This window comes from Eufriesea mexicana, unplaced genomic scaffold, assembly GCF_001483705.2.
Source record: "Eufriesea mexicana isolate 0111107269 unplaced genomic scaffold, ASM148370v2 scaffold812, whole genome shotgun sequence".
In the NCBI taxonomy this organism is placed as follows: domain Eukaryota; kingdom Metazoa; phylum Arthropoda; class Insecta; order Hymenoptera; family Apidae; genus Eufriesea; species Eufriesea mexicana.
This window is the reverse complement of record NW_016909009.1, coordinates 1,973,304-1,986,275: the sequence shown is the minus strand read 5'-3', so window position 1 is coordinate 1,986,275 and position 12,972 is coordinate 1,973,304. Positions and strand designations below refer to the sequence as shown.

Genomic DNA, 12,972 nt, shown 5'->3' with positions numbered 1-12,972 from the left:
AGAGAGAGGGGGGGGGGGAGAGAGAGAGAGAGAGAGAGAGAGAGAGAGAGAGAGAGAGAGAGAGAGAATGAGATAGAGATAGAGGAGAGACAGAGAGGATCCGTTGCCAGAGCGGTGAGATTTCTCTCGGTGTGCGCAGATGCGAACTTCCTTTGCTGGGGGTAAGCTACCCTCGACGACCTTGAGCAACCCCTCGGCTCACTGGCTATTTGCCCTGTCACCAGCTGCCGTCGTTGGACTTATCCGTCGTTCACGGACGATCGATCTCTCTCCCGCCGGCGTTCCGATGTCATCGCGCGTCGTACTCTCCCTCTCTCTCTCTCTCTCTCTTCATCTATTTATCTATCCATCTATCTATCTATCTCGCAAACTCGCGAGATTAAATCAACGGAGTGGAATAGTTCGAAATTACGATTTCTCTTTGATTCGTTTATGCGCAATTGGTTCGGTTCTGCGTCGGTCCGTGGTCCCGAGTTCATAGGTGGAACGAACGGAACGCGATCGCGAGGCGTTCGGAACTCGCGGCGGTTCCGGCGTCCACGAGGTCATCGCTGATCGCGATTCGCAACGCGTGCCGTGTCGCTCGAGTCACGTACGAGTTCCACCGCTAGAGAGACAGCTGCCGCGTGCAGACACCGGCTCGAACGTCACGGCGGTATTCCGTGCCCGGAGATCGATCATTCGCGAACGTCTAACTGTATTCTTCCCCCTTCCGCCAGGCGGCCATGCGATCCTTCGGTGCTAATCGCCGTGCAACATACACGCGCGCGTACCTCGCCGAGGAGTTTAATTAACGAGTCGCGATAACGCGAGTGAATCGAGGCGAATATTCGGCGGGCTGCGAGAACGAGAGAAAATGGAGCGCAACCGCGGAGAAGCATGTTCCACGCGAGTCTCCAGTCGCAAATTGCGAGGCGGCCGAGACGGCGATATCGGTTTGGCGGGACTGGTCGAGACGAGCATGCGCTCGAGAGCCAGGTGGCTCGGTCGCGACAGGGGAAGTGGAGGGGAGATTGGCGCGCAGTCGTAGCGGGGGAAAGGCGATCGCGTAGGGGACGAAGTTCGCGAGGTCTCCGCATGGAGCGTAGCGCCACGCGACGGCGCGTTGTCGTTACGGGTCGCGTAGTGGGGGGCAGCTACGACAAGGAGATCGAGCTAGCGAGTGGTGGGGGAAGGCGGGAGATGATCGCGATAGCGTACGCGGCCGGGAGCGGAGTGGGGGCGAAGCGTGGAAGGAGGTGGAAGGGTCACCGGGTACGTAGCGGCGAGTAGCGGTACTCTTTCTATGGACGTGGTGGAGTCGCATGCAAGCCGAGCAATGCCCGACTATTGACCCCGCGGCACGATCCACGCTGCTATCAGCAGCGGCAGATTGTCGCTTCGCAAACTTTGACTCTCTTTGTTCGCGATAGGCCGTTCTCGAGGTCTAATCGATATTCTAGCTCGTCGATCGTTATCCTACGCGGAACGATTCTAGCCACGTCGAAGAGGTATCGAGAGCGGACGACGCGCGAGTTGGAATGGAACGTTCGAGAAATTCCATCGAGAGTATAATATCTCGGTCGAGTCCGAGTGGCGGATCGGAGGATAGGGACCGTTTATAGAGATCAGCCGGGCAGTCGGTTGCATCCGTGGCGGACTGCCGATGCTCCCGGGTCGTTGACCTCGGGTAGGTCTGCGCGGCGGTCGGGATCTACTCGCGAGGAGTTTCGCGGCGGGAAAAAGAGGTCATCGCGGGCGGGATCGGACCCGATGTTTCGAAAAGAAAGCAAGCTCATCGCGAGAGGGGCTTCGACGGGGGTATATAATTGCGGCTGCTTTCTCAAACGGCGAACTGGCCACTTTCGCCCATTGCGACACTCTTGCCGTGTCGCGGGGAGCGGCGTTACGCAAACGGTCAACGACCCGCCACTCTAGATTTTAGAAACTACTTTTTTTCCGGCAAACCGTGTACGACGAATTTCGCGCCTCTATTATACTTTCCTCGATCGCAACGACGATGACGACAACGACTACTACGACTACGACGACGACGACGACGACGATGATGACGCGTTTGGCGAGATCGCAAGATGGACGGAAACGTTGGCGCGTAATGGGCGATGATATTTTCGGGGGGAAGGTGGGGGGGGACGGTGAGAAACGTGGAAGGTAAAAGACTCACCATCGCGACTCATCCCGACAGCGATACACTTCTTGAGACGGCAATACTGGCAGCGGTTCCTGTTGATGCGCAGGATGCTGCACTGTTGATTCTTGGTGCAGGGCCGGTACTGGATCTTCTGCTGAATACTGCGCCGGAAGAATCCCTGCGAATCACCAACGAAACCCTCGTCAGTCTGACCGTCACTGTCCGAGGAGGACCCCGACGAGCAATTGGTCCCCGTGCGCGGGGTGGCCAGGTCACATTCGCACAAGCACCCCATTAATTCACCCGGACCCTTAGTTATTTCCTATCTCGCGTCTATTTCGCGCGTTCCCTTCCTACGCGAAACGATCGCGTGCCTCTCGCACGCGCGCACTGATCTCTTTCTCTCTCTCTCTCTCTCTCTCTCTCTCTATCTATCTATCTATCTATCTCTCTTTCTCTCTTCTCTTCCTATATCCACCACGTAACAACGCGTATCAGCGTGGCCTGGTGGCAACCCGGAACGACGACCGAACGACGATCGAGCGACGATCGAACGACGACAATGTCCGCATAGACGGTGGCTGTGCTCGCGGTACTCTCGCGGTACTCTCGCGGCCTCGCACACCGGTCCCGTCCGATTCACACTGCAACGTCGGCTCACCGAGACTCGGGAAAACGACGCACGCGGCTCGAACCACCAAACTCACCAGCGAATCGAGCGTAACTGTTCGCCAGTACGATATCACGCGAGTCGGGACGCGAGTTTTCGGCGGGGGAAAAAGAAGCGACCGTTTGTATCGAAGCTTGGCTGTGGACTGGCTCTTTCTAGCACAGAGAGCATAGAGCCTCGGCACATTGCCTCTGGCTCGCCGAGGTGGGGGACACTGTGACCCAATTCCCGGACGTTCACCCGCAGTTCACCGCGTGAAAGTGAGAGTCCCCCTTGCGCGCACTCTGCCGCTCCTCCTCTCTCTCTCGCTCCCTCTCCCTCTCCCGTTCCCTCTCGCTCTTTCTCCCGGTCTATCCGTCTCTCTCCCGTTTTCTCTCTCTTCTCCCTGTCCCGTTCGCGCGCGCGCTGGCAAACCCTCGATATATCGCGCTCCTCGTCCACCGAACGCGACCATACAGGCTCGCGCGCGCTTCCAACGCTCTACTAACGGGTTCCTTCCCTCCTCCTCCTCCTCCGCCACCTCCTCCACCTCCTCCTCTACTCCTCCACCTCCTCCTCCTCCTCCTCCTCCTCCGCCGCCGCCGCCTCCTCGTCGTCACCGTGCAGCAGCGTTCTGCAAGGAACCACCCTCTCGAAAAGCATCGCGGTCCCTCTCTACCCCCGGGGGCCTCATCCGTCACCGATGTATTCCCGATTTTCTCTCTTCTTCTCTCGCCACCCTCTCGCATCGGCTCGAATAAACGCGGGAACCCCCCCCGGTTCTCGCACCCGGCACCGTCTACGCGTCCCGTACACACACCCTTCCCCGCGTCTCTATGTTCATATCCATATGCATATTCGCGTATGCTTTTTCGGGGCTCGGTCGCTCTCCGACCATCGAACCGCCGCGATTCCTTTGCAACGGCAGCAGGGGTGAACAACCCCTGGCTTCATCGACCGCCGCGCGTTTCGTTACGTTTCAACCGCCGGAAGAAAAGCAAACGCGCACGGTTCCCTTCGCCATCTTTCTCCTCCGTTCGCGTCGTTTCCATCGTTTTGCCGCTATTCCGGCGAGGCACGACGGAAAACGCGTAGAACGGCGGAGGAAAATGGCGCACCGGGAATAAAAGACGAAGGAAGGAGCGAGAGGCTGCTCGGCTAGCTCGGTTTTTCATGCGGTAGCCGCTAATTGAGAATGAGAAAAGAGGTAGGTCAGGGCGGAGGAACTTCCCGGCCGCGTATCGGTCAACGACCTCGCAGTTACGTAACGAACGACGCGTGGAACGTCGTTGCTGTCGTCGTCGTCGTCGTCGTCGTCGTCGTCGTCGTGCGTCGTCGTATCTTGGGCCGCGCTGTGTGCGAGCGCGGGCGCAGGCGCGCGGGCGCGCGTGCATGCACGTATGCGTACGGAATTGGCGACACACCGTGGTCGTCAAGTGACTCTCTCGTGACGTCAGACACGCGACCTCGCCTACCTCAACTTCGTGCACGGACCGACACAGAGAGACGAGAGAACGATGTACCGTTGCACCTCCGCGCCCGGCCTGTCAATCGGTGCACGCGTTCGATGCAAGTCAATGAACTGTCAGCGTTGCCAATGTTAAGCTTCCCTGTGCCGCGGCGATCCACCACGCCGCTGCTGCCCCGGCCAGCTTTCCGTTTGAAATCCTCTCTCTGCCTTCGACACCCGGGCCAATGAACCCTGCGAGCGTTTGTTTTCTACGAAACGCGCCTCTCCGTTTTACGAGGTCACGAATTCGTTGCGAGCCATTACAACGCGCTGATTAAACGCCCGCGTGGGGATACGTAGATGGCGCTCCCTGTCCTCTGCTTTTATTCCCACATTTTCTCTCTTTTTCTCTCCGCCACGGCTTTGCTCCCTTTAACTTTTCCTCTTTGGTTTTCGCGAGTTCGCGAAAATTCGCGTTCAAATTTTCCCCATTTTTACTAGTTTTCCCAATTTTTTCCAAGTTTTTCGGATATATTCGGGGATATTTATTTTCGAGGAAATTTCGAAAGATTTGAAGAAAAAATTGTTTCCGTTTGTTCAGAGATCGCGACGTTTGGCTTTTCGAAAATTCCCCAGACTCGAAAGATGGTGGAAAAGCTCGATGTACTTAAAACGGAAAGGAGAGGGATAACGAATGGCGATATTTGCATGGAGAACATTCGCCTGGTTCTACTTTTCGTTTTTTCACGGGTCACGAAGATCGATCGGAGGAAATTTTACAGGGGTTAGGAGATTAGGAAGGGACTACGGAAGGTGTTATCGGGCACGAGCTGGTGTCGCGGATGCCCGGACGAGGCCAGCAACCCCTGTTGAACCCCTTGCTTGGCGGGAATCCGGCGGAGGTGGAACCAGCGCGAGGGGTGGGGTTGTGGGAGAATGCGGTGCATCGATCTCTCAAACTCTGTGCATTCCCCCTGACGGGTCAGGGGGCGACCACCTTTGCGTGCCGTGCTTCGACTTACGCGAGCCTGGCGCACGCGCCACCGTCGTGTCACCGCCACGGAAAACGCAAACAGATCGTCGCGTCGCGATCCTCCACCGTGATCCTCGAAAACCGAATATCCAGGCTAAAATACCAGATCGCGCTAGACCCGTTTCATCTCGAGCAGCAAACCTGGTTTCCACGCGAACGGAGTAAACTCGAAATTTCGCGTGCAACGGTAACGCGAACGAGCTTGAAATTCTAACCAACGGGTATCTACGCGGGGCCGAGAATCTGCGCTCGCCGAGTCCGTCACCGGAAGCCTAGAATGCGAAACATCGAAACCAGTATCCGCCGGAACCCCGAAAACGGCGGCCCGCCGTAATCGCCGAAACTTTCGCTCGAGAAAGTTGCACGCGGTTCCGCGAATGACTGATTCCGTGGTAAGAAACGCCACAGCGATGGAATCCGTTGTAGCAGCCGAAAAAGCGGCGGAAAAAGGTATCCGCGCGCGGGCCGTAGCATCCACCCTCGTCGAAGAATTCGCACGCGAGCGTTAACCCTGTCGAAAGACCTCGTGTCCCGCGTCACGTTCACCGGTTGTGTTCGCTTTTATTTTCCGCGAAAGGAGCGAGTTCGCGGCTCGGCTGGCTGGCTCGCGTGCATGTGCATCGGTGCACGCGTGCACACAGCCGCGAGTGCATACAGATGTAGGTAAGGAGAGTGTGGGATATACACACGACGTGGTCGCGGGGCCAACGACCGGAGCGCGCGACTGCAGCTCCGTGGTGGGGGGTGGAACGCTGGCGCGGTGGGGGTAGGGCGCTCGGGTGGGGGAAGGTGAGTGTATCTGCTCCCACGGGCGAACGGCGCGGCGGCCAGGGGACAACGAAGACGGGAAACGAAGAACAGGGAAACAGAGCGAGAGGGAGAGAGGGAGAGAGAGAGAGAGAGAGAGAGAAGAGCGCGACGAAGAAAGAGAAGAAGACGGAGAGCGAGAAAGAGGTACGTAGAACGAGTGATAGCACGGCCGGTGGGAGGGGTGGGGGAAGGGAGAGAGGACAGGACACGAAACGGAGTAACGGTGACGTACATAATGCGCGCGCCCGTGCGGGCGCATGCGCTGTCGGTCGAAACGCCGCGACACTCTCTGCTCCGCTCGGGGGCATTAACCGCTCGCGCGCGCTCGCATCGACGCGCACCTACGACCCCAAGAATTCGCAGCTCGCTCGCTCGTTCGCGCTCTAAGCGCTCCCCGGACACCGATATGCCTGATCGGCCCGAGCCAGCCGATCGCCGAGGTCACAGACCACGCTCGTCGACCATAAGCCAGTGGGAGAACCAACGATCGCGGTATGGGGAACTGGGTCTGGAAGATTCGACGTGGGTGGAGGTTTTGGGGGGAACGTAGCTCTTTCCAATTTTCTCTCGATGCGATTTTTCTCTTCGCGATCGTCGGAATGAAGCAAATACACCAAACGGTTATAATCGGAATAATTTCATTGTAAAGGGATAACTGGGAAAGAATAACATCGATATTCCGATTACAGTCGAAATTCGCGACCCGTTTAAATTTTTTCCCTTTCCTCGATTGTAATTACGATTATAATTCCGAGAGGATGAAAAATTTTTCGACGGTACGATAGCAAGATTCGTAGCACTCGGTTTGGGTTACGGGAAAGATATACGAGGTACCGCAAGTGGAAGGCTGGAGAATCTGGCAAATTCAGCAGAAGCGTCGAAAAGAAACGGTGCCGTTGGTCGACCAGCTTTTATACTCTCGTTTGACCTCGAACAGTTCGCTGCTCTATTCCCCGGGCATCGATACCGAGGAAGTCGATCGCCGAGGTCACCACTCGAACTATTTTCCGTTTCCACAGGCGCTCGAGATCTCTTCACGGATCGCCGGGCAAATCCATCGACACCGTATCGAATAAACAAGAGGACCATCGATCGTCCTACTCTTCTTATCGATCGTTCGAAAAATCGAGGCGTAATCTCTCTCCTTAACCCCATAATCGAACCTCGAGATCTGGATCGAAAATCAAACACCTACTTATCGTGCTATTCGCTACGTATCGAGATTCAAGAAATCATCCCTGATTCAACGATACCCGAAAAGAAGCGACCCAGATATAAAACCGGGGAACAGGGATCCACGATTCGCAAACGAATCGGCGATCCTCGCTGAGCGATCATCGAGTGCAAGCAGCACCCTCGAAATCCCGCGGCGATTCTTCGCGAAGAAGCAAGGAGAGCTCGGCCGCGCAGCGTGGGGTGTCGTGTTTCACGGGGTGGCTTTATCGGGCGTAGAGGAGCGTGACGTTCGATTGGGAGCGCGCGGCGGGGCAGCGGCGTTATCTTGAAGCGAGCTGCCGCTCCGGCCGGCCGGAGATACCGCGTCGAGCGAACACCTACCACGATAATAAGCGGCTGACCCGATTCTAAAGTAGATGCACCGGGGTCAGTAACCCCAACCGAGCACCGAAATACCCGCGCAATCAAATGAAAATGAGATCACGACTCGTTACGACATCAAAAATGACGGTTAGCCGAGGAGGAGGGGGGAGGAGGAGGAGGAAGAAGAGGGGGTGGTGGAGGTGGTCGAAGGAGGTGGCGGAGGTGGTGGGAGAGGGCGAGGGGAGAAGGGAGGCGCGCGCGAGGTGTCGGTGGGGGGGAGGTGGCCGCTGGAGGGGCAGGGGAGCTGCGCGGCGACGGGTGGGGGTATCGGGACGTGGTGGGAGGAGGGAACAAGCGTGTGACGTAACTGGCTCGGGGGTCGACGACCGGAGGGTTAATGCACCGGTCGCCTGGTTTCAACCCTCCGGAAAAAGAGTCGACGCGCACCTCCACCGTTGATTGCCCCGCCGGGTAGATTTAAAGAGGAACGTCGAGGCGAAAATAAAAACGAGAAACTCTGCCACCCACCCTGCTGTCATCCCTGCCGCGCCGTGTTTTTTCGCCTTTCTCGTCGCGGAGACTCTCGTTTACCGTGTTCGACACCCCGCACGTGGCTTTCCACTGGCGAGATACGCGTACAGAGGCACGCGTGCTCGGGACAAAAAGGAATCTCGCGAATGAATTTCGGAGGCGTATGCAAATTGGCAGAACGGAAACGCGAGTTCGGTCTGGAATAAAGGAAATTCAGCAGGGGTTCGAGGGTAGAGGGAGCGGGTATATATAGAGGCGCGGATAAGATTAGAGGGATAAATATAGAAGGATATAGCGAGCTAGAGGGATCAGATTCGGGCGAACGTTTCGTGAATCGAGTCGGTTACCCGCGACGCCGGAATGCCGTGCTCCTTTTATCGCGGTTTTATCGCGGCCCGCGCGCTGATTGCGGCGCCGCGAATCTCTCGTGCCGTAAAACTGAGCCCAGGTCAGTGACGCGTGCACGAAAAGTGTCGTGGGGGGCAACGTCCTGGGCGAGATATCTGGGCCAGTGCGAGCCACATGCCGACCGCCATCTTCGCCGTCACTTTTTCCATCCCGAAAACATGGGGCTCGCGCGGCCTAACCTATTACCCGACGCCCAACTCTATCGAGATCCCGACCGAACGCTAATCTCGAGATCGGACATCGACCGTCGTATGACCGACGCGTACACCGTGCCACGAGTGCCGGACCGCGGGCAGATTCGGGCCGGGATTCGACGAGATCTCGTAAACCTGCGCGGCTGGAGCCGAAGCTGGTAGTAGCCGAGGCCGAGGAAAAGTAGCTTGTGGCCAGCGGTATGGCGAAATAGTGCAACAGCAGCGCGACCGAGCGACCTAGTCTTAAAGATACCCAACACTCTTCCGCGTTCTCTTCCCTTTCCACCGCGGGTCCCTCGCTGTGTTCCAGTACCCATAAGACGGTCTCTACCGCTAGCGGCTAGGTCACTCGGCGTCGACTCGTTTGCCGTAAAGTGCCTGTGTTACGCTACGGCCATAAGTTACTGACCCAGTCAACCCAGCCCGAGGCTCTCCTCCCCATCCTCCGATCGTTCCGCTCGTCAGCGATCGCGAGGGTGGGGGGGATCTGCCGGACGGAAAAATCCTTGGCCAGATATCGTCCGAAGGAACGTCGTTGGCCGATCCGATCCCCTTCGTTTCGGGGTGAACGGGTCTGAATCGACGCGGCCAGCGGGGGTTAAACGGAGAGACACTTTCTCTTTCCCGCGGTAGGCCGCCATCATATCTTTGGCTTTTCGGCCATCCCGCCGGGCCACTCTCTCTTTCTTTTCCTATGGACACCCGACAAACTACCCTGGGGTGTCAGACTAATCGGGGAAAGTCACCGCGGTCGACTCTCGGAAAAGGAAACATCGGATTCCCGACCGAGAATCTATCGCCTATAAATCGATCAATCCAATTGGAAAATTATTTACTCGTCCATCGGAATTCGAAGACGATAACGCGAAGAGAAATTGCAAAGCGCGTTCTCGGTATGCGTTACGAGTGAGTCAGAACGCGGCGAGAAGCTGCCAGAAACGATAGCATCGGGTCGACGGACGAAGAAGATCTGCGAGCATTGGCGCACCGGTTCACGACACCTGGCGGCGTAGCCCCCACCGCGCGGCCCGAGCCGCCGTGGAGGGGATAGCGCGCCTGTGGTGGGGGCAGCGTTCTGCCACTTCCTAAAACGAATTCGCGGCCTGTGCTGCCCCCACCACGCGCCTCCTTGAAGTCGCACGATGACGAGCACGAGGACGTTGGCCTTCGCGGGGCGTAATTATCAGTCTCGAGGGAAACGATTTACATTCGATTCGAGGTTTCGCGGGGAAAGAACTCTTCTCTCGCGCTGGCCACGTTAACCGACTCGGTCTTTCCAAACGTGAGTCACTCTATATACCTCGAATCTTACCCAACGAACCTATTACGCTCGAATTCCCAACCACCGTTCCAAACGTCTCGAATCTTTTCTTCCCTTCCCTTCGAATGCACAGCCGATACAGGGACGAGTCGATTCGAGCGGAAAGAATAGAGAAAAGGGAGAAGCCGGACAGGAAGTCGCACGGACGGATGTGCATTCTTCGCGTTGCACATACCTGCTCCCGAAACTCGGCCACCACGAAAACCACCAACGCGAAACTGTCTTTGGGAAGGTGGCACGGCTGTGCCTACCTGTCTGGACCCTTCTCACGGGACGGTTATCGTTCCACACAGAATTTCGCCACATTTTCCGCTCCTTTTGCGTAACCGCCCGCGAAGCTATTGTCCGAGCTACGACCTTCCTCGAGTTCCGAGAAAATCTCATCGGCGACTGACCGCGTATCCTGTTCTCTAACGAGTCTAGCTGACGCGTAAAATTCCTAGATCGAATCGTACGATATATCCAAAAAAGGGGGAAAAAATACAGAAAAAGAAAAAGAATTCAGAAAAATTCGATCCATTTTCCAATATACGTTTCAATCGTACGAATCAATTCAGACGACCCTCCTATGTACTCGATTGGTCTTCTATACATGAAAGGATATCGTAATTGATCGTGAGTGGACGTAGAAAATATCTGGTCGCTCGGTGGACGCGAGTAGCCGACGTAGAGGTGGAAGGGCGGAAGAAAAGGGGCCTTGGGAGGATTTTTCGTGCACGAGCAGAGGCTGCCCGGTTTCGGAGGCAACGTCAAGGACCAGGCTCGAACGTCTCGCGATTTCCGCGTGCACAAGGTCGAGCGCCGCTCGGTCGATAGCTTCTCCGTAGCCTTGGTCGCATCGTACATTCACATTCAAGCTCCGTTCACTTCCTGGCCACATCGCGTCACGACTCTACATTTTCGACGCTTTTTCACCGTTCGTCCCGCCCAATCCGCGTCGCTCTCGCAAATACGCGAAATCCATTCCGTATGGATTCGAAGCGACGAGAGAAAGAGCAGCAATTACCGGAAGAAATCGAGTGGAGAAAAAAATACCGGAGATCGATCGCGATCGCAGGAACGCGTGGACAAATTAATCGACGATCTATCGGGCGATCTATCGAAGATCGAGCGACGATCCCGTTACTCGCGAAACGCGCCTCGTAAGAGATTCCACGGGAAACTCGATCGAGCAAGAAATTCGTAAACGGATCGAAAATGGCCGCGGTATCGCGTGTCACGTTCGAATTTCCACTCACCTTGCATCCCTCGCAGGAGTGTACTCCATAGTGAAAACCGGACGCCTTGTCCCCGCAGACACGGCACAATACTGTGGTCCCGTCGAATTCTGCAATAGAAGAAAAAGAAAAATGGCGTTACACCACTGGTCCCACTGGTTGCACGGGGGTGTATATCGATATGAACGTGTCGGGTTCACGTTGCTCTCCACGTGGCAGAGAGCGCGCGTCTGGGAGGAGAAAGGTGGGAGAGAAAGAAGAACACTTTCTCCTCTCTCGCGGCGGGTTACAGCATCGGCGTGTTACAACTTTCTGCTTTCACTCGGCTGTCACGACGCACGATCGTTTTTCAGTTCCACGAGATACGACCGATCGATCCCCACCCTGTGTCTGTATCTGGGCCCGGTCCACGTACGGTGAACCTGACCGTGATTCTACGATTTTCCGCGAAATTCTTTCATCGGGGCACCGATAAAACGGGACTGGAATTAACGAACGGGGTATGTGGAGGTTTCGCGGTAGGAGGATTTACGCTGGTCGCGAATCGTACCTATGTTCAATTCGGGCTCGGGTTTCGCCGACGAAACGGTAGAGTCCATGGTGGGCATGTTCGGGCTGAGATGATGGGGTAACTGAGCCACGTGATAGGGACTGGACATGCCCTGAGAGACGCAAGACATGCGCGACACGCTGGACGCGCGTGAACCATGCGACGACATGCTCGAGATCGGCGATTCCGGTGCCGGTGAGCTCGCCATCGTGGCCTGTGCGCTGCTGTCCGGCGTCAGGATCATGGTGTTCGGTCTATGGTTCGAATGCGATCCGAGTACCGGGAATCCAGTGTCGTTCTAGGTTCTTCGATTTATCATCCACTTGACACGGCACTGCACTGAGCCGAGGATCGACATCAGTTCACTGTGTATGTTCCCTCGGTATCACTGACCAATAATCATAACGATGATCACTAATTCACTATAGCTCGGCATCACCAAGATGAAAAGAAAAAAAAAAAAAAAATTAGCAAAATGGAACGACGTAGACGGTGTCCCCGCTCTCTTTCTCTCTGTTTTTCTCTCTGTCCGAGTCGTGTGCGTCCGGCGTGTAGGAACGGCGAGCACAAAGGACGACGACGACGATCACGTGATAAATAACGACAGGAACTGGACGCCGGGTTGGCGAATCACACTGTTGTACTCCCGTGGTTGTACTCCGGTTGCCGAGAACCTACCGAAACGAAGGGCAGGTGCGTTCTGTGGCAACCGATGGACACCTCGTCCGTGTTATACACCGCGAGAGAGGAAGAACACCTTTGGGCGAAGCGTGTGTGCGCGCGTGTGTTTGTGCGTGGACACACGGGAGAGGAAGGAACCGTGAAGGAAGCCGAGCGAAAGAGCGCACGGATGGAAGGCAGAAGAGAGAGTGAAAGTAAGTGTTCGCTCGAGGGAGGTTCGCGTTGGTCTGACTGGAGTTCGGCGCTGCCGAGTGTTGGTTACCTGGGGGCCGTGCAGCCCTTACTCGGAGCGACGCCGGTGTGGAGGGGAGGGATTGATGTGGCTGCCTGCTTGCCAGGCTGCCTCGACCATCTACAATGTCTACGCCCTGGCTACCTAGTATGTAGTAGAGGACACACAGCGCACCGGTGCGCTCTTACAGAGCCCCCCGAGAGAGTTCATCGTATTTTCAATGCTG

General features: G+C 56.4%; 1 protein-coding gene across 1 annotated transcript in view; it reads right to left on the bottom strand.

Annotated features, from left to right (window-relative positions):
* Nucleotides 1-11,942, bottom strand: part of LOC108547034 (nuclear hormone receptor E75) — a 16,803-nt gene extending 4,861 nt beyond the window's left edge. Inside the window, exons 1-3 of the mRNA XM_017899376.1 lie at nt 11,834-11,942; nt 11,305-11,393; nt 2,165-2,309 (exon numbers count right to left, since the gene is read on the bottom strand). Coding sequence (XP_017754865.1) covers nt 2,165-2,309; nt 11,305-11,393; nt 11,834-11,942 — 343 coding nt within the window. The remainder of the gene's footprint in view (nt 1-2,164; nt 2,310-11,304; nt 11,394-11,833) is intronic.
* Nucleotides 11,943-12,972: the final 1,030 nt, after the last annotated feature.